The 22,715-nt window shown below is 53.6% G+C and overlaps 7 protein-coding genes across 7 annotated transcripts; 3 read left to right on the top strand and 4 right to left on the bottom strand.

Annotated features, from left to right (window-relative positions):
• Nucleotides 1-760: 760 nt before the first annotated feature.
• PG985_001166 (uncharacterized protein) lies at nucleotides 761-2,587 on the top strand (the record flags this gene model as incomplete). The annotated part of the gene is made up of 3 exons (XM_066820935.1): nucleotides 761-945; nucleotides 1,217-1,596; nucleotides 1,662-2,587. 3 exons carry the CDS (start codon nucleotides 761-763, stop codon nucleotides 2,585-2,587), a joined length of 1,491 nt encoding a protein of 496 aa, XP_066691814.1.
• Nucleotides 2,588-3,459: 872 nt separating this feature from the next.
• PG985_001165 (uncharacterized protein) lies at nucleotides 3,460-5,123 on the bottom strand (the record flags this gene model as incomplete). The annotated part of the gene is made up of 4 exons (XM_066820934.1): nucleotides 3,460-4,046; nucleotides 4,102-4,843; nucleotides 4,918-5,013; nucleotides 5,109-5,123. The coding sequence occupies 4 exons, from the start codon at nucleotides 5,121-5,123 to the stop codon at nucleotides 3,460-3,462; spliced, it is 1,440 nt and encodes a 479-aa protein (XP_066691813.1).
• Nucleotides 5,124-6,545: 1,422 nt separating this feature from the next.
• PG985_001164 (uncharacterized protein) lies at nucleotides 6,546-6,797 on the bottom strand (the record flags this gene model as incomplete). Its single annotated transcript, XM_066820933.1, has 1 exon — nucleotides 6,546-6,797. The coding sequence occupies one exon, from the start codon at nucleotides 6,795-6,797 to the stop codon at nucleotides 6,546-6,548; it is 252 nt and encodes an 83-aa protein (XP_066691812.1).
• A 1,776-nt stretch (nucleotides 6,798-8,573) lies between these two features.
• PG985_001163 (dynamin family protein) lies at nucleotides 8,574-11,408 on the top strand (the record flags this gene model as incomplete). Its single annotated transcript, XM_066820932.1, has 2 exons — nucleotides 8,574-10,911; nucleotides 10,966-11,408. The coding sequence occupies 2 exons, from the start codon at nucleotides 8,574-8,576 to the stop codon at nucleotides 11,406-11,408; spliced, it is 2,781 nt and encodes a 926-aa protein (XP_066691811.1).
• Nucleotides 11,409-12,500: 1,092 nt separating this feature from the next.
• Nucleotides 12,501-14,716, bottom strand: PG985_001162 (Iron-sulfur clusters transporter ATM1; the record flags this gene model as incomplete). The annotated part of the gene is made up of 2 exons (XM_066820931.1): nucleotides 12,501-12,601; nucleotides 12,661-14,716. 2 exons carry the CDS (start codon nucleotides 14,714-14,716, stop codon nucleotides 12,501-12,503), a joined length of 2,157 nt encoding a protein of 718 aa, XP_066691810.1.
• A 1,500-nt stretch (nucleotides 14,717-16,216) lies between these two features.
• On the bottom strand, nucleotides 16,217-18,313 carry PG985_001161 (uncharacterized protein; the record flags this gene model as incomplete). The annotated part of the gene is made up of 4 exons (XM_066820930.1): nucleotides 16,217-16,642; nucleotides 16,691-17,059; nucleotides 17,252-17,586; nucleotides 17,773-18,313. The coding sequence occupies 4 exons, from the start codon at nucleotides 18,311-18,313 to the stop codon at nucleotides 16,217-16,219; spliced, it is 1,671 nt and encodes a 556-aa protein (XP_066691809.1).
• Nucleotides 18,314-19,779: 1,466 nt separating this feature from the next.
• On the top strand, nucleotides 19,780-21,892 carry PG985_001160 (uncharacterized protein; the record flags this gene model as incomplete). Its single annotated transcript, XM_066820929.1, has 3 exons — nucleotides 19,780-20,287; nucleotides 20,349-21,100; nucleotides 21,152-21,892. The coding sequence occupies 3 exons, from the start codon at nucleotides 19,780-19,782 to the stop codon at nucleotides 21,890-21,892; spliced, it is 2,001 nt and encodes a 666-aa protein (XP_066691808.1).
• Nucleotides 21,893-22,715: the final 823 nt, after the last annotated feature.

The raw sequence follows: 22,715 nt of genomic DNA, 5'->3' as shown, positions 1-22,715 counted from the left end.
TGAGATGCAGGCCAGTACAGCGCGAGCTTTGCCTAGGACAGCCTAATCCGTCTCGGCGCCAAGCACAGCATGACTTGGGGTTCGCCTGGGTTGCAGGTCACCGAGGCAAAAACCCCTCCGCGCGCCCAATCAGCACGACAACGTTTTGCTGCAATGGCATCTGCCGTTCCTACTTAAGCCCTTGGCACTCGTGCAAGTGCAGGGTCTAGGCTTGGACACCGCTGCAGCTCCGTGTCCATCGGCTTGACGGGACAGGGTGGCCGACCTACCAGTTGGCTCTGCTGCCACCGCACCCTGGCCCTCCTCCTCCTGCATCCCTGGTTCCTGTCCCTTATTTTGTTTCCCCGTAGTTTGGCTGGGGCCGGGTAGTGGCAGGTAGGGGCAAACTCAGATGAATTTCTGGGGAGAAGGAGAAATGCCCGATGGATGAGGGTGGTCAAGGTAGTAGATAAAAGGGACATGACTCCTCTCTACATCTACTGCCGACCGGGGAAACCTGCTCGTCTCCTCTCTCTCTATTCCTCTCCCATCCTCTTCTCTCAGACCTTATACTCGTCCAGCAGTGGTCGTGGTTGTAGCCAATTTTCTCAACCAGCTCTGGATAAGAAGAGAACAAGCAACGGCGACGAAAATCTTCATTCACGTTGAAGGGTCTGGGGCAGACAGCCAGCGAGCAGCGAGCCGTTGAAGCACCGCCCTTGTCCACCAAACTCTTTTTATATATAAAATAATATTGAAAAATATATTTGCATATATCGCGATGTCGATAACGCCCGAGAAGCAGGCCTTGGGCGCCCTCGAGGCCGAGTCCGCAGCCACCAAGAGCGATTCGGAGACTTATGAGATCTCCTGGACGCGCGAGGAGGAAACTGTGATACGCCACAAGCTCGACTGGCAGATCGTCCCCACCGTCACATTACTCTACCTGCTGTGCTTCCTAGATCGGTAAGTCTTTTCCATCATCGAGTCTGGGTTTGTGTGACACGAGAATTTGGAGCACGGGTAGGCCAAGCTCAACTCAACTCAAGACATGGCGTTGCTGGCTCGTCCCCTGTCTGGCATGTTGGGCCCCTAAGAGCTACGAAACTCGAAGCAACAACTATGATCGATCGGGGCCTGGCGGCCAGTGGTGATCAGCGTCAGAGGCAGACTTGGTTCAGGCAGAGACGTCACATACGGAAGAGAAGCACACACTGACCCGTCTCCGTGCAATCAGAGCGAATATCGGCAATGCTAGAATCCAGGGCATGGAGCAAGACCTGGACCTGAAGCGCGACAACCGCTTCAACATCGCAACGTCCATCTTCTACATCGTGTACCTGACCGTCGAGATTCCTTCGAACCTGCTTCTCAAGAAGATTGGCCCTCGGTTCTACATTCCCGGTCTAGTCGTTGGCTTCGGTCTCATCTCCATGATGACCGCCTTCATCAACACCTACGAGCAGCTCTGCGGACTGCGTGCCCTTCTTGGTATCTTCGAGGGTGGTGCCATGCCCGGTATCGCATTTTTCCTGAGCAACTTCTACAAGCGTGAGGAGTTGTATTTCAGGATAGGTATCTATGTCAGTGCCGCTTCGATGGCGGGCGCTTTTGGAGGTAAGTCGGCTTATACATGTCATCGTATTTTGGAACTCACATGGCTAACCTGAGTAATCTCGCAGGCCTTCTCGCAACCGCGCTCGCCCGTATTCCGGAATGGGGCACTTCAGCACTACCGATGCACACCTGGCGCAACATCTTCTTCTTCGAAGGCCTCCTGACCATCATCTGCGGTTGCGTCGCGCCCATGATCCTACCGCAGACGCCCGCGCAGTCGAAGCGGCTGAATGAGCGCGAGAAGTGGATCGCCGAGGAGCGCCTGCGCCTCGAACACAAGGCGCTCGCCAACGAGAGGGTTCGACCTCACCACGTCAAGCGTGCCATGCTCAATATCAACAACTACATCTGCGCCGGCGGCTTCTTCTTCATCAACGTCACCGTCCAGGGCATCTCTGTCTTCATGCCCACAGTGCTGCTCAATCTGGGCTGGAAGGCCGAGAAGGCTCAGCTCTACTCGGTGCCGCCCTACGTGCTGGCCTCGGCCGTCGCCATCGGTATCTCCTTTGTGAGCGACAAGGCCAAGAAGCGCGGCATCTTCCTGGCCCTCTTCGCCCTGCTCGGCATCACGGGCTTCGCCGTCCTGCGCTGGAGCTCGAGCGACAACATCAAGTACATGGGCATCTTCTTCGTCGCCATCGGCGCCTTCCCCGGCGGGCCCGGCTTCCTGTCCTGGGGCATCAACAACGCGGCCGGCCCCTCGGTCCGCGCCGTCACCAGCGGCTGGATCGTCTCCCTCGGCACCATGGGCGGCATCCTCGCCGTCTGGGCCTACCTCTCCGCCGACGGGCCCAACTTCCCCATCGGCCACACCATCAACCTCGTCTGCCAGATCGCCACCCTCTTCCTCGCCCTCGGCGGCATCTTCTACTGCAACTGGGAGAACCGCCTGCGCGCCCGCGGCGGCCGCGACTACCGTCTCGAGAACAAGACCGAGGAGGAGATTGCTGACCTCGGCTACCGGCATCCCGAGTTCCGGTATATGGCGTAGGCCATTTTCCCACCAACAAGCCGGCGGGACTTTTCAGCAGTGTTGTCGTTTCCTTATGAGTTGTGGTTCTTGTCCTTTTTTGAGCGCTGCGAAGGATATATGGGGGTAAGGCAAGCAGTGATTAGCGAATCCTGTCGTTTTGGATGGTTAGTTATCATTGTGTGTATCTTGTGTAGAAGAACCAGATACGCATTGTATATGTGACATACTTGCATATATAGTGATGGCTTTTGCGAAAGGGTTGGATCCGTATATAGAGAGACCCCAAAGAAAGATATCAACATCCGATCCGTTACGATTTCAAGTTACACCAATACCAAATAAAAGAAAAAGGATCAAATAAAAAAAGTTCAACACCATCTATCATCCACCTACTACTGTGATCCCGCAAAATGGAACCCTGGTATCCCAGCGGTGTGTTTGCCACTTTGCTACGTTCGAGTTTCTCTGATCCAACTCCAGTTCGTAATGCAAGCCAATGAAAGTATAAGCAGATGTTGATACGATTCATACGATTTATTGACACTCTTTGGTGCGCTATATGGACAGCATGCTATTATGATACAGGGGATAGGGCACACAAGTCGCTCAACATCGAACAGAGTAAGGCAAAAGAAGAGCGCTTGAATATCTTTGCCATATGCCAGCCCATTTCACCAAACGCCTCGCCCTCATCAAATAGTACAGTCTATGAAGTATGTAACGCGCATGCAATACCAAACAACGGGCGCCAGCTGCCCAGTCTCGGTTCAAGGTCCGCGTTGCCGCGAGGCAGACTCGTCCGGAGTTGTAATAAGGGCCCCTCGAGTCTTTAACCTTACTGATGTTTTGTTCTCCAGATGAACCGTAAGCAGCATCCCGTCGCGTCGTTTCTAGAGTGCCAGCCCCAGTATCCTTCCAGCTTTCTCGGGGTTGCCGAATTCGGCCGATCGAGTAGGGCTTAGGTCGGGGCTCTCCGACGGTTGCGGCGGAACATCCGAATCAATATACTCGGCAGGGTGAGACCATTCGCCCTGTGCAAGAGATCGACGCTTTTTCTTGATGTTTCCTTGACTCGGCAGCTTCGGAGGGGCATCAGGCCGCGGGGCTGGGGGTGAAGTCACCGTTCGTATGTCCGATGGGGTATCGGCAGTTTGCGATTGAGACAAGGGCGTCTTTGCTCGGGAAGCCATTGGCGCACTGCTGTTTGCGGAGGAGTCGGGAGCCCGGCTGTGGAGGTTTACCGGGATGATAGGCACACGCCGTGCAGTTTCCACTTCGGCGTTGGGCGTAGGCAGGGGGCTGTTGATGACTTGCGGAGCAGCCTTTTCATTGGTGGTAAGTCCTTTCGTCGTCGCAAAGGCCGATGATCGCTTATGGTAGGGGTCTCGCTCAGAGAAGCCGTCCTCGATGGGGTGCACCATAACAGACTGGTGATGAATAGTGAGGATGGAATTGGTGGGGACGTTGACCCAGTTCTCTGTAGTCATGGTTAGCAAGTACCGAGCAAGACATGTCATGGAGAAGATAGTTACCCCGTTCAAACGTGAGCGGCTCGCTGGCGACAAGAACAATGTCGGCGCCCTTATCTCGCCGTTCCATCTGGTAGTCTTTGTCGCCCGGCGTGGGCCGTGTCTCCCACTGGGTGCCAGAGGAGTAGTACAGACTTGCGGCCTCATCCGTCTTGCTGCTGACGTATCTGGTGCATATTACACTGTGCCCGTCTGTGACAGCGAAGTTGAGTAGACTTCGCGTGTCCACGTTCTCGCTCTGCACCACACTCTCCGGTATGCTCGTGGTGAGCTCGTTGATGATTTCAATGGTCTGGAGAAGCGCCTTGCGCAATATGGCCGGACCGAAGCCATTCTCGGGCTGGGAGCTGGGGTCAACACCCAATCTTTCTAGGCGGTCCATGAACAGGGCAAACGCCCATTCGCTATCAGTGCCACCCTGGACGAATAGATACCACTTGTCATGGAGCCTCTCGCCCAGCCGCCGCTTGATGTACTTCCACCCGCCCAGGCCACCATTGTGCATCCACATCAGACTGCCATTGGTAAAGGGGTGGCAGTTGTCCTCGCTTAGGGAGCCTTCGGTAGTGGCACGGACATGGGCGAAGATCAGTCGCGAGGCAGTCTTGGAGGCAAGTCGGTGCAGATTGGTGCAGTTCCACGCGGGGACAGTCGACGTGAAGAGGCAAGGACAGGCACCGAGTTTCGCGTCGGTGTAGAAGCCGACGCCGAAGCCGTCGGCATTGTTCTGGCCTCGTCTGGTATCCTGCCGTCCGGAGTTAGCAACAGGCGGACCCCTAGGTAGAGCTCAGACGATGGCGCATCAAAGTGATATCTTACAAGTCGTAATCGAGAATCGAATGATTGCTTGAGGATGGAATGAGTGGGATCGAGGATAAGCTTCGAGAGCAGGATCTCGTCGCTGCCACGGTATACCTATACAAGACAGGCGGTCAGCTTGGCTTGCGTTCGTTGGGTTGCTGTGGCGTTCCAACTCGCCAACGTCGGTAGACGGGGGGCAATCAGCTTACCAGAAATCGGCACATGGCCGCAACGTAGAGGCGGCGGACTAATCAATAAGGTGGTGTTGTGAAAGGGTATTTCGAGGAGAGGCCAATTCTACGTTGAAGGGTTGAAAGCTGGCAGAAGCCATGGGCGGAGGAAGTGTTTGTGGAGGATTCGGCGCCCTTGCTCTGACCACGACGTGTCTTTGCGTGTTCGTGTTGTCTTGCGTTTGGTCGATCTATTTTCTTTTGCCAGGACGCCTGAGCTGGGCTTGTGTTCACCCCCACGGAAGTTCCCTGGATACTACCAGGGCTGCCTGTTCGTTACAGTACTTAAGGTAGGTCGCTAGCAATAGGCTCGTCCCTTGAAAGGTGCGTGATGTGATTTCCCATACGCGATGACTGCTTAGGAGGTGAGCATTGGCAACCAAAACTCAAAGTTAGCCGATTACGGAGACATGTCGTGTGCTGCCATGGAACAATATGTAATAGTACGGAACACTGCACTGCTGATACCATGGACCTGGGCGATGACGCGAGATTGCCAATTTGCGCTGCAAGGCCCCCCAATTTCAGTGGGACGCGACCCTGAAAGCACTGGCCCGGGCGCGGGCAGGTTAGGCATGCTGCCCGCAACCCCCCAAAACGTCCGTCATAATCCTCCCTCCTCCACTCCACCCTGTAACATTCGGGTCTTTTGATCTGTCCCGCTCTAGCAATTTCTGATTACATGTCACAGTATCGCCCGGGATAGCAGTCTGACTTGTCTGTGTAGGGCTGTGGCTGTCCAGAACGAGAATCTGGGGAAAGCCCCGCTAAATTGGTCCCTTTTTCTTACTGCTTACTTACCTACCTGGCAAGTAGGTACACCTGGGCTGTATCGAGTCCACTCCGAGGGTACGCATCGGCATCTACATAGAAAAAAGAAAAAGAAAAAGCTTCGAGTCGCTATATTTGATTAGACGATTCCATTCAGTGACTAATCACGATCGGTCTCTATACTGGCTACTTCCCGTTGCGTTTGGATTGCCGTTGAATACACGTGGCAGATTACATGCCTGGATCTCGTCCGACAGGGGACAAAGAAGCCGCTTGAGATGTACGAGTCGCATTGTCACTAAACAGCACCCATACAACAGGCGATACAGTGACAGACATCCTCGCGCGGAGAATGGTGCACCCTCAGACATGTCATAATGGCTATTTGTCGCAGTGTCCGGGGTGCATCGGTAGTTGTATTGATACGGTCGCTCAAAGGTAGTACCTAGACATGTACGCGGCCGCTGCAGCCAGCCGAGTCGCAACAAGAACCCATACTCCTCTTCCACATGCCCTCGACGGTGAGCATCTGGGGCGCCTTTGAATCCCGAACCGGGACGTATAGCCCTCGTTGATTCTCGGCCAGTGCTCGCCCCGCCCGCCCACTCTCCCCTAATAACCGTTACGTGAACATGAGTTCAGAAGCTAGTTGGCGTCGCCCTTCTTTGCGCACGTCTTGCAGTACTTCTCCACGCATTCTTCGATATAAGGCTCGTTGTCCTCGTGCTCATCCGCTTCTTCCAGGCATTCTTTGCAATCATCGCACGGTAAGGCTCCGAGGGCAACGTGAGTGGCCCTGGCTGTGACGGCTGCAACGGCAGTAGCGGGAGCAGCGGCAACAGCGGCAGCGATTTGGCCGCACAGGTAGGCGAAGATGAGAGATTGAAGGCCCTTCATTTTGGACCTTGTCGATGTCTTGTTCTGGTTGTGGACGATGTGTTCCTGTCGAAAGATGACCACTTTGGAGCGGTTGGTTGGGAAAGATGTAGGTGGTGTTCTGGCTGAAGTCTTACCAATCATGGGAATATGAGCCCTTCATATAGGCAGCATCAGAGACTTGAACGAGGTAGCATGGCCCCTCAAGGTTCTGTTTGCCCTTCTGATTCCCCTAAACGCGCGAAAATGGCTGTACGACTGACCGGTTGGGTTTAAGAAAATACGCGCACCACCAACCGGGCCAACACTTACAAACATTCTGGCAAGGAGGGATTTGGAGCAAGCCAACAGCCGCAATCGCCTGTGATAGATACCGAATACACTGGTCTACCTATGAAATAATTCTATCATGTCACCGGAGCCACCACGCCAGAGGGGGAAAGCGTGGATTTGGGCACATTTCCAATCTCTGTTGTTTTGAGGCTTCTGGGTTCCAATGGCACCCTGATGAGCAGGACCAGAGACTTATATCCGCCTTACGAGGTGGTATGAATACGCCGATACGAACCAACCTCCAGGGTCCTTGCGTCTCAAAGTAAACATCAGGAATCTGGCGCAATATCAACATCGTATCATGGGCCTCGGGGGTTGAGTTCTTTCCCCGCTTACAAGACGGATATATCCTATATAGTTTGTTCCTCAAGACGAACAAGCATTACGACAGGGGTAGACCATCTAGAGATGAGGAGGGGGTACAGTACTCATTGATTGATGACCACGTATAAGGCGGCATACATGAGCCGGTTCCGCTATAAACACCTCTTGCACCGCTGTCGCCGCACTGGCCGTATCGCGGGATCGTTGCCCCTGTGCATGTAAGAAGAGGATTCACCAGCAACAAGGAGACCGAGGTTTCCAAGCGCGTACTGGTACTCGTGGTATTTGTAATCAGCTCTGTGCGGGTCACAATGGCTGTGCCAGTCGTAAAGTCTGTCCGAGTTGTTCTTGATGCCCCAGTGGTGTCCACGGTAGTCGGCCCAGCTTGAAAAAGGAAGTCATATCGAGTGGTCGGTAATCGCAACCGCAGTCACAACGAACGAATACTTAGGCTGATGCACTCTTAGGAATTCGCCAATGGCTCATGTCTCGAACGTACGATGAATCAAAGGCTTGTATCTACGCGACTGAGTGAAGCGTTGTCCCTCAGTGGGAACATAATGCGAGCGTTTACCTGCAATACTGCCCGGAAGAATAGCATGCAGGTATCCGAGCCGCATCTAGTTGTGAGTTACATCTCAAGATTAAGGGGAGATGAATAGAAATCGAATACAGAGGCCTAGAACATGGCGACAGTAAAGAGTATTCCGTACCAGTCACGATTTCCTCAAGATGGAGCGATGTTCATCCAAAGTGCTGCTGTCAAGTAGGAGTCTACTGACTTGAGATGACGGCAAGGGTGAGGCGGACTAGCAGCCAGCTAGCACTCTATTGGAGGCAAGGAAAAAGAGATCGGAAAACGCCGGCACGCACTTGGCACATTACTGGCGCTAAGCCACAGCTATCGGTCAAGCCACTCAGCGCTCTGTTAAGTGCATTGCCGCATGAACGTACCTAATGCAATCTCCAGCTCCACGCCACTACCTATCAATGGCTGTATCAAGCCTGCGATCCCGCTTGCTCTCCTCCTAGACTCCCCAATCCCATCTCTCGCCAAACATCGCAAAGGCGCCCGCTACATCCTCTCTGGATGGTCTTCTTCTCGACCTCGAATTACTGCCTCCGCTGCGAACCGACAGCATGAGCGGACGGCTTATAGCAGCCGCCGGGCGCCTGCCCTTCACGCGGACGGCTGCCATGAATGCCTCCCGCCAGTACCACCAACTTCCCTCCGGCGGACTCCTCCGAGCCGACGCTGCCGTGCGAGCGACGAGACGACGAATGTGGTACGGCGGCAACTCCTTCCACAATGCCGTCATTGTACGAAATGCTTCCTTTATCCGCTTCCTCCCCAAGCTGGCTGCGAAGCTGATAAGGATCCCCGCCATGGCTGGCGGTGTGACGGTCGCCGGGCTGGCCTGGTTGCAGTACCAAGCCTCGGCGGCCGGTAACTATGCATGGGATACCATCAACGCCGCCAAGAACACCGTTACGGGAACGGCCAATGGCATATTCGGCGGCGCTAGGGACATCGCAGACCAGATGAGCAAAGGGTGGCAAAGCACAAAGGACCAGGTTGAGCTACCAGAGTGGATGCAGAAGGTGTTGAGATTGCAAGAAGAAATAGGTACAGGAAAGAACGGCGGTGGTGGCGGTGGTGGCCCTGGAGGCGAGGACCCCAAGCAGAGCAGGCTAGGTGGTGCTGCCGCTGTCGGTGGAACTGCTGCTGCATATGGTTATGAGCACTCTAGTGAAGATGACCCTAGGGGAGCTGAGGAGGTCGCGAAGGATGATCAAATGATGCTTTTGACGAAAAAGATGATCGAAATTCGAAATATTCTCCAAAAAGTCGGTCAGTCCAGCACTCTGACGCTGCCATCTATCGTCGTCATCGGATCCCAGTCCTCGGGCAAGAGCTCCGTTCTCGAGGCTATCGTTGGACACGAGTTCCTGCCCAAGGGCACGAACATGGTCACCAGACGGCCTATAGAACTCACATTGATCAACACCCCGGGATCAAGGTCCGAGTACGGAGAGTTTCCGGACCTTGGCCTTGGCAAGATCTCGGATTTCTCGTCCATCCAACGAACACTTACTGAGCTCAACCTGGCGGTGCCTGACTCTCAGTGTGTCTCAGACGACCCCATCCGCCTGTCTATTTCGTCACCGAATGTGCCGGATCTCTCCTTGATTGACTTGCCTGGATATATCCAGGTTGTTGGCCACAACCAACCGCTTGAGCTGAAGCAAAAGATCTCTGAGCTTTGCGACAAGTACATCCAGGCCCCCAACGTCATCTTGGCCATCTCAGCAGCCGATGTGGACCTGGCAAACTCAGCTGCCCTGCGTGCTAGCCGAAGGGTTGACCCAAGAGGAGAACGCACGATCGGTGTCGTTACCAAGATGGACTTGGTCGATGCTGTTCGAGGCTCTGCCATTCTCAATGACCGACAGTATCCTCTGCGACTAGGCTACGTGGGTGTTGTTTCTCGTGTGCCCACCGCGACCGGGCTCTTCAAGACTGGAAAGACCGACGTTTTGACTGCTATCACCAAGAACGAAAACGCCTACTTCTCGTCGCATCCTCTTGAGTTCGGCCCTGGATCTGATGTTAGCGTTGGGACCACCACACTACGGAAGAAGCTTATGCATGTGTTGGAACAGACCATGTCCGCCAGCCTACAAACTACCAGTGACGCCATCCAGCAAGAGTTGGAGGAAGCCACTTATGAGTTCAAGGTTCAGTACAACGACAGGCCTCTTTCTGCCGAATCGTATCTGGCCGAAAGCCTTGATGCCTTCAAGCATTCTTTCAAGCAATTTGCGGAGGAGTTCGGCCGCCCGCAAATGCACGAGCTCCTGAAGAACGAACTGGACCAGAGAGTGCTTGACCTGCTGGCGGCGCGGTATTGGAACAAGCCCATTACCGACCTTTCGGTTCCTATCCTCGAGCCCGACAACCTGGCCGATCTTCCCAAGGCCGACCCTGAGTCGCTCTTCTGGCACCGGCGCCTGGACGCCTCTACCTCGTCTCTGACCAAACTGGGTGTGGGTCGCCTCGCTACGACCGTGGTGGCTTCGGCCATCCAGTCGCATGTCGACAATCTGATTGGCCAATCCACATTTGTCAGCCACCCTTTTGCTCGCCAGGCCATTACTGAAGCTGCCTCGAGCATTTTGAACGACCGGTTCTACAGCACTAGCGACCAGGTGGAAAACTGCATCAAGCCTTTCAAGTTTGACATTGATATGGAGGACCGTGAGTGGACCCAAGGCCGTGAGCACGTGCAAGGCGTGCTCAAGAAGGAGCTGGACGCCTGCGAGGGTGCCATGAAGGATTTAGAAAGCACAGTTGGCGGAAGAAGGAAGCTCAAGGAGGTATTGCACTTTGTGGACAAGGCACGCAAGGGCGATATTGTTGTCGAGAACGAGAACGAAGCCGGCGCTGGCGGCTTCAGCGCTGCTCTGCTCCAAAAAGGTATTTATCCATCTCAAATCCCCAAAACTCGGCAGAAATTGACACGAATATTAGGCCGTGAAGCAGCATTCCTCCGGGACCGCGCGGACATTATCAAGATGCGCTTGATGGCTGTAAAGTCGAAGCAATGCGCCAACATGAAGAACAAGTACCACTGCCCCGAGGTCTTCCTCGACGCCGTGGCCACCAAGCTCGCCTCGACCGCCGTCCTGTTCCTGAACGTCGAGCTGTTGTCCGAGTTCTACTACAACTTCCCGCGCGAGTTGGACACGCGCCTGGGCCGTCACCTGTCGGAGGAAGACGTCGAGAAGTTCGCCAAGGAGGACCCCAAGATCAAGAAGCATCTGGAGGTGATTCGGCGCAAGGAGCTGCTCGAGCTCGTGCTGGACAAGATGGAGAGCCTCCGGCAGCTGGAGGGCCGCGAGGGCCAGCGGCCCAAGCCGGGCAGCAAGAAGGGCGGCTCCGAGAAGGAGAAGGGCCGATGGGGTTTGTTTTAGAAGAAGAAGAAGTAAAAAGGATATACCACCCAAAGCATTACACACGTTTGACGACCACACAACACACAGACACACACATACCAATCATGATGGGCAACTAGGAGTTTTGGAGAAAATTGATTCATTGGGGTTGGCACAGCAGGTCATCCTGTAGAGAGATATCACCATTCTTTTGCCTTGTTTTCTGCGTCTTCTTATTCGTCTGCGAAGTAAGTAGTGAAGGCCGTTTGTTGATTGGCCTACTTACAAAGTGTTTAGATTTGATCCCCCCTTAAACCACTTTGGTCGACTACCAATTGAATACAGATCTTCCCAACATCCGACTCACGGTGTGAAGGCAGATATCAATGGTTACAACCTATCTAAGATGCCATGCACTGTAGCAACCATGATGCTTTCGTTACACAAGTGGGAGGAACAATATATCAGCTAGGGTATCTCGGCCTGTAGTTCTTGCATATATGCATGCCTAGCTAGTACTCTGCAGAACCACAGGCTCCTTCCGATCTAAACAGCTGGAACATAAAAAAAGCCAGAGCCCTTGGGAGGCCAAGTTCAATACAAAATGCCAGTCATCGTAGTAGTTGGCCGCCCCTTCGGAATACATGATAGACACGACTTGGGTGAATGCATTACCAGGACGGCAACACGGATTTGACGTAAACCCCGGTGGTGTTCCGTTGAGTCGCTTCGCGCTTCTGCTGCGATGGTCCAGTCCAACAAGACTTCTCGCCACATACCTCCTCCCCACGATGACCCATTACCGGTGATTGTGTCTGCCTGACGGGGCTACTAGATACACGCCAACCAGTAGAAGGCACATGACGGCATTTGGTTCCAGATGCTGTAACGAGCCTAGTGTTGGTAGGCCAGGCAGGTTTGTCTTCGCCAAGAACCAGGTTAAGCATTGGCCGACCATAAGGAACCAGGGACGAACAAAACCTTCCACCCACCACTCGAGCGCAACTTTGAGCAAGCAGCAGCCTTCAGCAGCTTGTTCGGCAGGCGGTGGCAACATCGAGATGCCACCTTCAGGGTGAACCCTTGTGGGCAGAGAACTGTAAACTAGGTGCTGCCCTCATTGTGATCACATTAGGATCGTGGTTGGGTATTGGCGGAGTTCGATGCAGCTTCTGGAGCTGCTTGGCTGGAGCCTGCCTGCTCCCCCTCCTCATTGAATAGGCTTTCTTGGGCTATGATGAACGTTAGCATGATCTAAGCTAGTTACCCTTCGAGGACGTCGGTAACTTACCACTCCAAAGCTCCGAGTACAGACCATCGCGGTCAATGAGCTCTTTGTGTGTTCCCATCTCAGCCACACTGCCCTCCCGGAGGACAATGATCAGGTCGGCATCGTAGATGGTGCGGAGACGGTGGGCCACAAAGACGCTCGTCCGAGACTTCTCCTTGAGGATGCTGTTGATGTTCTGCATCAAAGCCTGCTCCGTGTGGGTGTCCAGCGCGCTCGTCGCCTCATCAAAGAACAGCATGGGCGGGTCCTTGAGCAAAAGCCGGGAGACCGCGAGGCGCTGCTTCTCGCCACCGCTGATCATCATGCCGCGCTCGCCGACTTTCGTGTCGTAGCCGGCCGGCCAGCTGGAGATGGTGTCGTGGATCTTGGCGCGCTTGGCGGCCGCGGTGACCTGCGCTTCGGAGGCCTCGAGGTTGCCGTACTTGATGTTGTGGCCGACGGTGTCGTTGAACAGCGGCGTGTCCTGAGGTACCACTCCAATAGACTTGCGAAGCGACTCCAGCGTAACGTCTTTGATATCCTGGTCGTCAATAAAGATGCGCCCGCTTTCAACATCGTAAAACCTAAACAGCAGTCGTAGGAGGGTAGACTTTCCACATCCACTGGGTCCAACAATGGCAATCTTCTTGCCTGCCGGGATAGTAAGGTTGAGGTTTCGCAGGATCGGTCGCTCGGGCAGGTACCCAAAGCTGACGTTTTCGAACTTGATCTGGCCGCCCTTGGATAATTGCAGCGCCTTGGCGTTTGGGCGTTCGGCAATGGAAACGTTCACCTTCTGCAGGTTGAAGAGAGTCTCCATGTCCAGCAGCGACTGCCTCAGCTCACGATAGACGGAGCCCAGGAAGTTCAGGGGGACGGAGAGCTGGAAGACCAACTGATTCACCATGACCAGGTCGCCGACCGTGAGGGTGCCTGCCGCGACGCCGTTGGCGGCGAGGTACATCATGGCCGTCAGTGCGCTGGAGAAGATGATGTTCTGTCCACTGTTCAAGAACGCGAGCGAGGTTTGGACCTTGATGGAGCTCCTCTCGTAGTCGAGGAGAGATTTGTCATAGCGCGCCACCTCGAACTTCTCGTTGTTGAAGTACTTGACAGCCTCGTAGTTGATCAGCGAGTCCACTGCCACCGTGGAAGCTTTGTTGTCCGCGGCATTTGCCTGCCTTCGGAACTTGGTTCGCCAGGCTGTAGTCCAGATGGTAAAGGCAGTGTAGGCAGTCATTGTCACCGCTGTGATGGCCGCAAACTGAGCGCCGTATTGCCACGTCAGAATGCTACAGACCATGGTGATCTCGAGCGCCGTCGGAAGGATGTGAAAGACCATGCTCGTGAGTAAGAAACTGATGCCCTTGGTACCGCGGTCAATCGCACGCGTGAGCCCGCCCGTTTGCTTGGAAAGGTGGAAGTTGAGATCCAGCCGCAACAGATGGTCGAATACATTGCCAGCAACCCTTCGAATGGCCTTCTGCGCCACGCTTGCGAATACGGCATTGCGCATTTCCTGGAACACGGTTGCGCCTACACGGGTGGCGCCGTAGGCCAGGATCATACTACCGGCAATCATGGTGGCATTGCCGCCCATGGCGCCCACGTCGATGTTCATAGCGTCGACGATGCTCTTGAAGTAGAACGGCACTTGGACGTTGAGGACCTTGGCTCCGACCAGCAGACTGACCGCGAGGCCGACACGCAGTCTCGTCGACAAGCTGTCCTTGGGCCATAGATAATGCGCCATCTCTTTCATTATTGCCCAGTCCGCCTTGCGCTGCTCCTGGGTGGTCTTGTCCGGCGTCAGGAGGGGATCTTTGGAGGCCGCAGTCGGAGCTTTGGGGACGGCTTTGAGAGAGGCATTGGGGGCTGCCTTGACGCCGTCCTTCAGTTTCGGTTCGTTGGGCGGCGGGTTATTCGCATATTGGCCGAAGCAGAGGCGTTGCGATGCCGCAAACACCGGGACAGGGCGGGCTCGAATCGGTACCCGTGACCCATTGCGGGCACTGAACTGGAAACCAACACATGTTGGGCGGCAGGCGGGCGCCCGCGGGAAATTCCTGAGGATCATAGCTTTGGAGGCTCGTCGACGGTCATCTCTGGCAGCTGAATTGGGCCAGGTGATGGTGTTCCAATAAGGCAGTATTTAGCCCTGCAGCTAAGTACTGTACATGCGGAGGAGAAATGACGCGTTTTGGTGGGCAAGCTAAAGCAAGCAATGAAGCTCAGCTCAGCTCGGAGATAAGTTGTAGTGGACGGAGTTTAGACTTCCAAGATCCCGGCAGGCAACGGAGAAGTCGGCCGTAGCCAATTGGAACTGCCCATGGAGTGATGAGACTACAAACAGTCCTGATAGCATCGAAGAAATAATTATGAAAAGGAACGTGATGGACTTTTAAAGGACTGAGCATGATTTTAGCCTGAAAATGCCAAGATAGGGTCTAGGGTCTAGGAACCAACCTCACAGTGACGTGCTATCACGTGCTTGTGATACCTCAGGATGACAGGACGGTAAGCGATTCCGGCATTTCAGGGATATTACCCAAGACAGGTCCCCATGGAAATGGGAAACGAATGTGTTCTAAGCACTGGATTACGTATAGTCTTCCAAACAGCTGTATAGTTCAGATACTTGATGCCCAGAGATCCCCCGAACCATCCCAAGAATCCCAAGCCAGATCGAAATACAGCGCTTTCCTCTTGCCTACTTCTGGAAGATGTATACCAAGCCCCGGCGAATTGATCACTTGGACTCCTCGTGCATACACACTCAGACCCTAGCATCGTCGCGACTGTCCTCGTCGATCCAGCTCCGGTAGGCGAGGTCGGTGGTCTCCCCGCTCCCCTGAAGGGGCCAATGGCCCGCTTGAGGGTCTTGACAACCAGCGGGAATAAACAGCTGAGAGGCACGTATGTCATTCTAGGAGCATATCTCTTGTTACGTTGCGGCGGAGACTGTCTGATGCAGACGTTCGCTGAATGCTACCGCTCCAAAGTTCTCCGCAAGCACTCGATGAAAAGGGGTAGTTCTACAAGTTGATAATGTGAGGTCAAAAATCGGGTTGTATAAGTCCCAATAGGTTTCCAAAAAACAAGATCCTGGTGGTGACACTGTTTGAAAACGACGCCACTGTTTATGAGTTTAGAACAGCTAATATACAAGCTTTGAGAACTGTGATATTAGTGTATGCGTGTATACTTTCGTACTATGTCATTGACATTATGCAACAGTCTTATTTGATCTAGCTAGATATCGAAAACATACACTCTTTACACATGATAGTTCTACATGAGGTTACCTTCTGAACCCCTGTTATACAAAGGAAAATCGGGCCACGCGAGACGACCTCAACTCTCCATCTCTTATACACTCGACTCGCCTGGTGGCTTGAAGAGGCCTTCCGCCTCCTGAAGCGAGCTTGATGCGTCTGGGGACCACCAGTCCCAAACCTTGCCCTCCTTTCTCAAACATGCGACTGGTAGGCATTTGATTCCACCGTATCTTGGGACAGGCACTATGCCCAAGAAGGCAAGATCTTACCTCAGCTTCTGCGTATGCCGAACCAGCCTTTTAGTTGTCGTCTTTGTTTGGGTTCTCCTTCAGGTGCACCGAGACGTTGCCTCTCCAACCTTGCTTAAACTCGTACTTGCCACCGAGAACAAGGTCTTTCGCAACAAGTTCCCTCGTACGGCCCAAACTCTCGATATCCCCGATACGCTGCAATGTGTCCTCGAGGAACTGTCTGAAGCCTTCTTCTGAGCAGATCTCCTTGAACGCAAGGTGCATAGGAACAGAGCTGGCTCGAACTTCCGCGTTGCTTGTAATCGTGAAGAGATTCAGCCGATCAAGCTCGCGGATGAAGTCGGAGCGTGTCATAATCTGCTGAGCCTTGTGCATCTGGAAGGAGGGGAGCATGTGCCCTGTCACGTCGTCGTATGTCTTATCCATGCTCTCTTCCTTATCGACCAATGCTTGCGCAAGCACCATTGCTCCTGACTGTAACACTGTCAGTCAGATTCGGACCAAGCAGGCGCCCATACTTACAGCCCATTTTTGTTGGTCCATCACATCATCGTCCATTTCCATGCCGAGGATCCAGCATTGGTTGAGGAACCAAGTCTTCTCAATCTCTTTGATCCGGTCACAAGTCGCCATCATGTCCGATGACTTGGCAACTCTGTTGAGGAAATTCAGTCGCCCACCAACTCGGTCGTAAACTTGCTCCAGGATGCTAGGCGGCACATTCTCTTTGAAGTATTTGGCTCGATACTTCCGTAAAGCCGCGACTGCTTGAGTCTTGGGCAGATCTGCTACCGAAATGACTTCCATACGTGCTGCCAGTTGCTTGAATCTCTCATAGACCCAGTAGTCATCAGTGTTGAAGATCATAGTGACGAGACCGGCAGCAGCCCACTAGACAGAAGGATTAGCATATGCGCTCATTTGGCTTGAATGAAGGTTGGAAGGAGAGCTTGTATCTCCAGCACCAAGAACGCGGACATGCTGTTAGAGCAGTGCTGTACCGAGCCGAGATGAACATTTGCTCAAGGGGCTCGGCAAAAGCAAAGGGTGCAATATGGGGGATTTGTTTGTATGCACACATACCGCCTCTGCTCTCTGTTGCAGCAGCTCTAAGAGGTCTTTGCCGTCGTTGTCATCCCTGATGAGATGGGTCTGATTGACGACGAGGACAAGTGGCTTGTTCCTCTCTCTCCGATACATCAAAGCCACCTTCTCCAACTTGTTGAATGCTCTCTCGATGTCCAAGAGTGCGGTGGTATCGCGTGGGCCTCGCTCGCTGAAGTAGCCACCGATGTAATCCTCGTGGTACTCGTAGTCGAGGGCCTTTCCCAGCCGGATACGGAAGATTTCCAAGTCTGCGTGAGCCTCAAACATGGAACACCCATCACCGTCATTCTTCCGCATTGCCTCCAATATCACTAGAGATCTTCTAGTTAGTGAATTCATTGCATTTATGGGTCAGTTGCTGGGGCCATATAGTCTTCTATATGCGCCCGGGGCCGGCAGTTCCTTACCCCATAGGGTAGGATGTCAAGTCACACAGACCAGACAGAACCATCCAGTTTGTTGACAGGCAGGGGCGATATAAACATCCGTGCACTTACTGCTGCTTTTGCCGCTTCCCTTCTCACCCATAATCAGAAAGTAGTGGCCCTTTCCTTCCCCATGGATGATCTGGTCAATCTTTGCCTGTTCCGGTCTTGGGATCCAATGTTCGGCGTCCGGGTCCGGCGTGTCCTTGCTGTGCGCCGAAAGCTCAAGAACCGGATCGCCAGGCTGGAAGGCATTGGCCATCTTCCGCAGCTGGAGATGTTTGTAGGACTTGTGATACACATACGCGGCGAGTGCAAACCCACCACCCAGGACCAGCACCGACCCGAGGGTCGTCATTGCCGACTCGACCATCTTTGCGCGCAAAGACGGCTCGGACTCCTGACCCTTAAACTGCTCATGGCGGCATCCTTGCTGTTGCTGCTGTTGTTGCTGCGCCCGCCGTGAAGTGGTGGTGAAACCGGCATGCTGCGCCGTAATTGGCTGGAGCCGCTGGAGACGCTGCCGCTGCATGCAGTCAGCAGCGCGTTGGCGTTGGCGTTGACCCGACACATTGGGCCTGCCAATGCAACGGCCACACCGTCCCAAAAACATTGTGTCTGGAGGTAAAGAGTGACAACGAAATAAAACTGATTGAATTCCAGTAACGATTCAGCGATTGCCCTTCTTGCCCAGGAGGAAAACAAGTCGCGATCTGGGAATCAGGGAGGCCTCGCGAAGGATTGCCCGTATTGCCAATCTCGCGGAACGACTTGGCAACAAGCTAGTGGGTCCACTTGGCGTCAAAGCTTAAACCTGAGCTTGGCAAAACAAGAATGACGCAGGATCTCAGCTGGGCCCGTCACACTGGGACGAGTGTGACGACTGCCGAAGATTTGCCGTATAAGTCGCGATACATCCAGCGGAACGACGACAACACGACATACTACTGCCAGGATCAATATGTGTTTGCCCAGAGGGGGCATGTTTGTGTTATTGTTTCTGCCACTAAGCAAATGGACAAATAACTGCTCCTGGCCCAGAAAAACGAAACCTTCCAACGCTGGCATCAACTGAAACTGCCAGTTCATCAGCACTCGGGTCTGACAGTAGGCCTGTCTAAGGATGAGACGACATGGCATTTCCAAAGCCTCGTCATGTGGCAGCTTGGATACGTTTATCTACCCTAAGAACAATTCCCGATAAGATACGGTATCATAATTCAAGGAAGTTCTCTCGACTTCACGGGAGCTTCACTCATCTTTCACCAGTCATGAACTTGCAATCCTCGATTTCGGTGTAGAAACACCGCATGGAATCATTCCTCACAACCATATCTGTACAAATGCGAAAACGAATGATCGTTTCTGTTGATTCCACGTGTTCGAGAACAACACCTGCAATTTCCTGCAACCTTGAGCGATATTCGTACGTGCCACATTTTCACCCATCTTCACATACCAAAATCACCGCCTTCGATTTGCTTCACAATCTTTGGATCAATCCTTGGATGTCGAGCTCACCCATTCTTTTTGAACTTCTCTGCCAGATGTCAACCCCCACCTCTGCAATCTTCTTGGCAGTTTATTGTGGCCTTTTCTGCATCCTTGACAATCAGACTATTGAGGCCATTGTTGCGACTGCATCCTGTGATTTCTGCTATCAAGAGAACTTCACACTTTTCTACATGAGCCGTACCTCATGAACACCAGTCCAACAATTTCGAGCACGCCAAGTGTAAACCCTGTACGAAGGAGAAAGAGGCACCCCAGCTGCGCGAAATCGGTTCGATTTCTCGATTTTTTGATCCATCTGGCTGGATATTATTGCAATAAGAAGCAGATTGGCGCATAACAATCGTCCAATCCTAAACTTGAGAAAGTCGCTGTAAACCCCTCATCCCACAAGGATCAGGACATAATCTCTACAACCTGGTCGCCGATATTTACATACCTTTGTCGGCGACGCCTGTACAGTTGCTGACAGTCCACGTCGTCGCCGACAGCATATATCGCGATAGTGAGCTCACCAAGGATGGATTCCCAAGGTAATTCGTCTCCTGCTGCCCGAGACCCTCTGAGATGTCGCTGACGCTTGCAGGTGCGAAAGACACGAAAAAGGCAAAAGTCAAGCCTCAAAGCACATTGGCTATGAAACTGCTGTCCCTCGTACAAAGGCAGAAGCCGACGGCGCACGAGGAAGAGACAGTAGCGAAGGATGTATCGAGCGCTCCGACATCCATAACCGACGAATCCTGCCGACGATCCCTCCTCATCACAGTACCTGTCGGTGAAGTACCGCACCGTTACTTCAAAAGTACGGCAGGAAACACACTGTCGCCTCAAGAGTTAATGCACTTGAATGTGCTCGTTCATCCTGCCCTTGCGAAGCAGAACATCTCCCTGGTGGATGCGCTTCAAAGCGGCCTGCTCATCCCCAAAGACCCCGTCACCGCCGCGAACCTGGCCTCGCCTGACTCAGGCTACGAGCCTGGATCGGATCAGAATAGTGATGAAAGGCTCTCGAGCAGCGGAAGGCGCTCAAGTGAGGAAAGACCGGCAAGCGGAGATGGACCCGCAAATGATGATGGTGAGTGTATTGACCTTGAAGGAATAAGAATGAACAATCCCACTAACACAACCCATTGTAGCCTTCATGACAGATGTTGAAGAGGAATCAAGCCCAGGTCCCAGTCCTGTCAAACCTGCGCGTACACCAACACCAGTTTTACCAGAACTCGACTTCGTTCTGGGACCGGATGACTTTAGCGCGATCTTGGACCTGGTAGAGCAGTCGAAACTCATCCTGGTTGCCGAGAAGCCCGGTGTAGTCACAAGCGCCGACATGATTGACGATCTTGTGCAAGTCGACGAGACCGTCGACCTGGAAGAGCTATGTTCCATCTTGCCAACCATTTCCAACCAAGATTCGTTGGCAAGTACGGATCATGAAGATCAACCAGAGACGTCACTGCCGGAGTCACCTACCATACCGCCTACAATGATGATCCAGCAATTTGCGGAGCCTGTCGACTGCCCTCCGCTTCCCGGTCCGCCGCCATCCAAGCCGCCTCCCAAAGAGCCTATGATCCCGATCAAAGGTGATGGACATCTTTCAGACAACATCAGTCCTTTGAGATTGTCCCCTGCCGGTTTCGTTAGACATCGACGCGACATCGATGCACCTGGTTCGTCGAGTAAAGGTTACGGTCTGCTCGGAAAGCGAGATGATGAGTTCCCATCCCAATTGCACCGCCCAGTTCTTCCACCTCAAATGCCGGCAAACCCGTCCACGCCTAAGCGTGAACCTCTGATGATCCCGATGCCGGCTCTCCCTGCCCATGTGAGAGTCGCGGCCTCATCACCCGAATCACCATCGGAAATCGAGGATAGCCAGCATAGCGTCGACGACTTGCTGGCAGAGGCACGCCGCATTGCTTCCGATCACAGCTAGGAGCTTGATCCAGAACCTACCGGCATTCCTTCCCCCCTCATCATCAAGAAAAGGGGCAAAAGAACACCATCCAGCGCCAAAAAGCCCTCCCTGGGAAAAATCGCGGAAGAGGACGAGGACGAGGAGTATGAAGACGAGTATGAGTCCATACTGGCAAAGATCCGACCGAGAGTCGACAAGGGCAAGGGCAAAGAGGTAGCTTTACTCACACCACCACACCCCGGCCGCATCCCACCGTTGCCCCCTGGAATGTCTCCCCTCGAGGCCTCGCCTGGCAATAGCACCATCCACTCAATCACGCCAGTCGAAGTGGTCGCCTCCAGCACACCACGCTCATCCTCCTCCTCCGTATACTCTACCGCCAGCGTGCCCGACCAGGGCTCGCCCTCCCCGCAACCGAGCAGCTCTTCCATCACCAGCTCGATCGCCGGCTCCTCGAGCCGAAGGCGCCACCAGCGTGTGCCCGTCCCGACCAATTCGCGTCGACCAAAGACGTTCGAGCAGCCAATGCGCGGTCCGACGCCCTGGCTCAACGCTACGGAGGTGGACGCCGGCGAGGAAGGGGAGCGGCTTCGGCAAAAGACCCTCCGGGCCCGGATGGAGGCGGAGGAACGGGAGCGGGTTCGTAAAGAGAAGAAGGCCGCCGAGAAGGAGAGAAAGGCCGCGGAAAAGGCCGCTGAGAAGGAGAAGAAGCTGGAGAAGAAGGCCAGCAAGGGGTCTATGTGGGGAGCCCGCAAGTAGCAGGAAGGATTCTGGGTTTCGATTTCGCTTGCTTGTTTTTCTCTCTCTCCAAGGAGTCTGGAGAGTTTGGTTGCGTCCTTCTTCTATATAGGGAGCAGTAACGTATACGACTTGGATTAGGAAGAAATCCGTTAAGAACACAACCCGTCTAATGCCTTTCATTCACGTGTGACGTTCGTATAAAACTGCTGTGTTTACTATTAATTGTAACCTATGATACCTTCAGCTAGAGGTGAGATACCACCCTGTTTCCACACCGTCACTCTGCGGCCTATAATGCCCTCATTACCGACCTCGATCCTCAGGGGGTGACTCAGACTCGTACTCAGAGACCGTGATCCAGTATTACTGCAGTCCGGGTTTTTCCCATCTAGACTGAACTTGTGTATGAAGGGGCTGACGAATGCCGAAGTGGTTAAGTCTCCCAATTTACTATTTATTGTCAGATGGTATGATCGAAGTGAAGCTGAATAATTGCTGGAAGGAAGAGAGGTGTGTCTTACTGAATGCCAATGGTATACAACGCTCCATCACAACCACCTCCAACGTTTTCGGCATGTGTAAAAGTAGCACCCGTCGCCAACCCGTTGTCTCTGGCACTGTGAAATACCAGTCGCCCAGACACCCCTGTGTCCATTTCAGGAAGTCCTCCGCTGACACGTTCGAGGGGGTTAAGAATGGCGATTGCACCACCGTGAGATTGCCTTGAAGTATCGCCGCACATGGTAGGGTATGGTGCTTGAAGTAGTAAGATTTTCGATATAAGGCTATACAATAGTATGGCGATGAAAATGGAATTAAACCGAAGTTTTGTCGATGCTGG

This window comes from Apiospora marii (assembly GCF_038362585.1).
Source record: "Apiospora marii strain CBS 49790 chromosome Unknown utg000001l_segment0_segment0, whole genome shotgun sequence".
In the NCBI taxonomy this organism is placed as follows: Eukaryota; Fungi; Ascomycota; class Sordariomycetes; order Amphisphaeriales; family Apiosporaceae; genus Apiospora; species Apiospora marii.
Note: the sequence above shows the minus strand (reverse complement) of the source record. Positions and strands in the feature narration are given on the sequence as shown.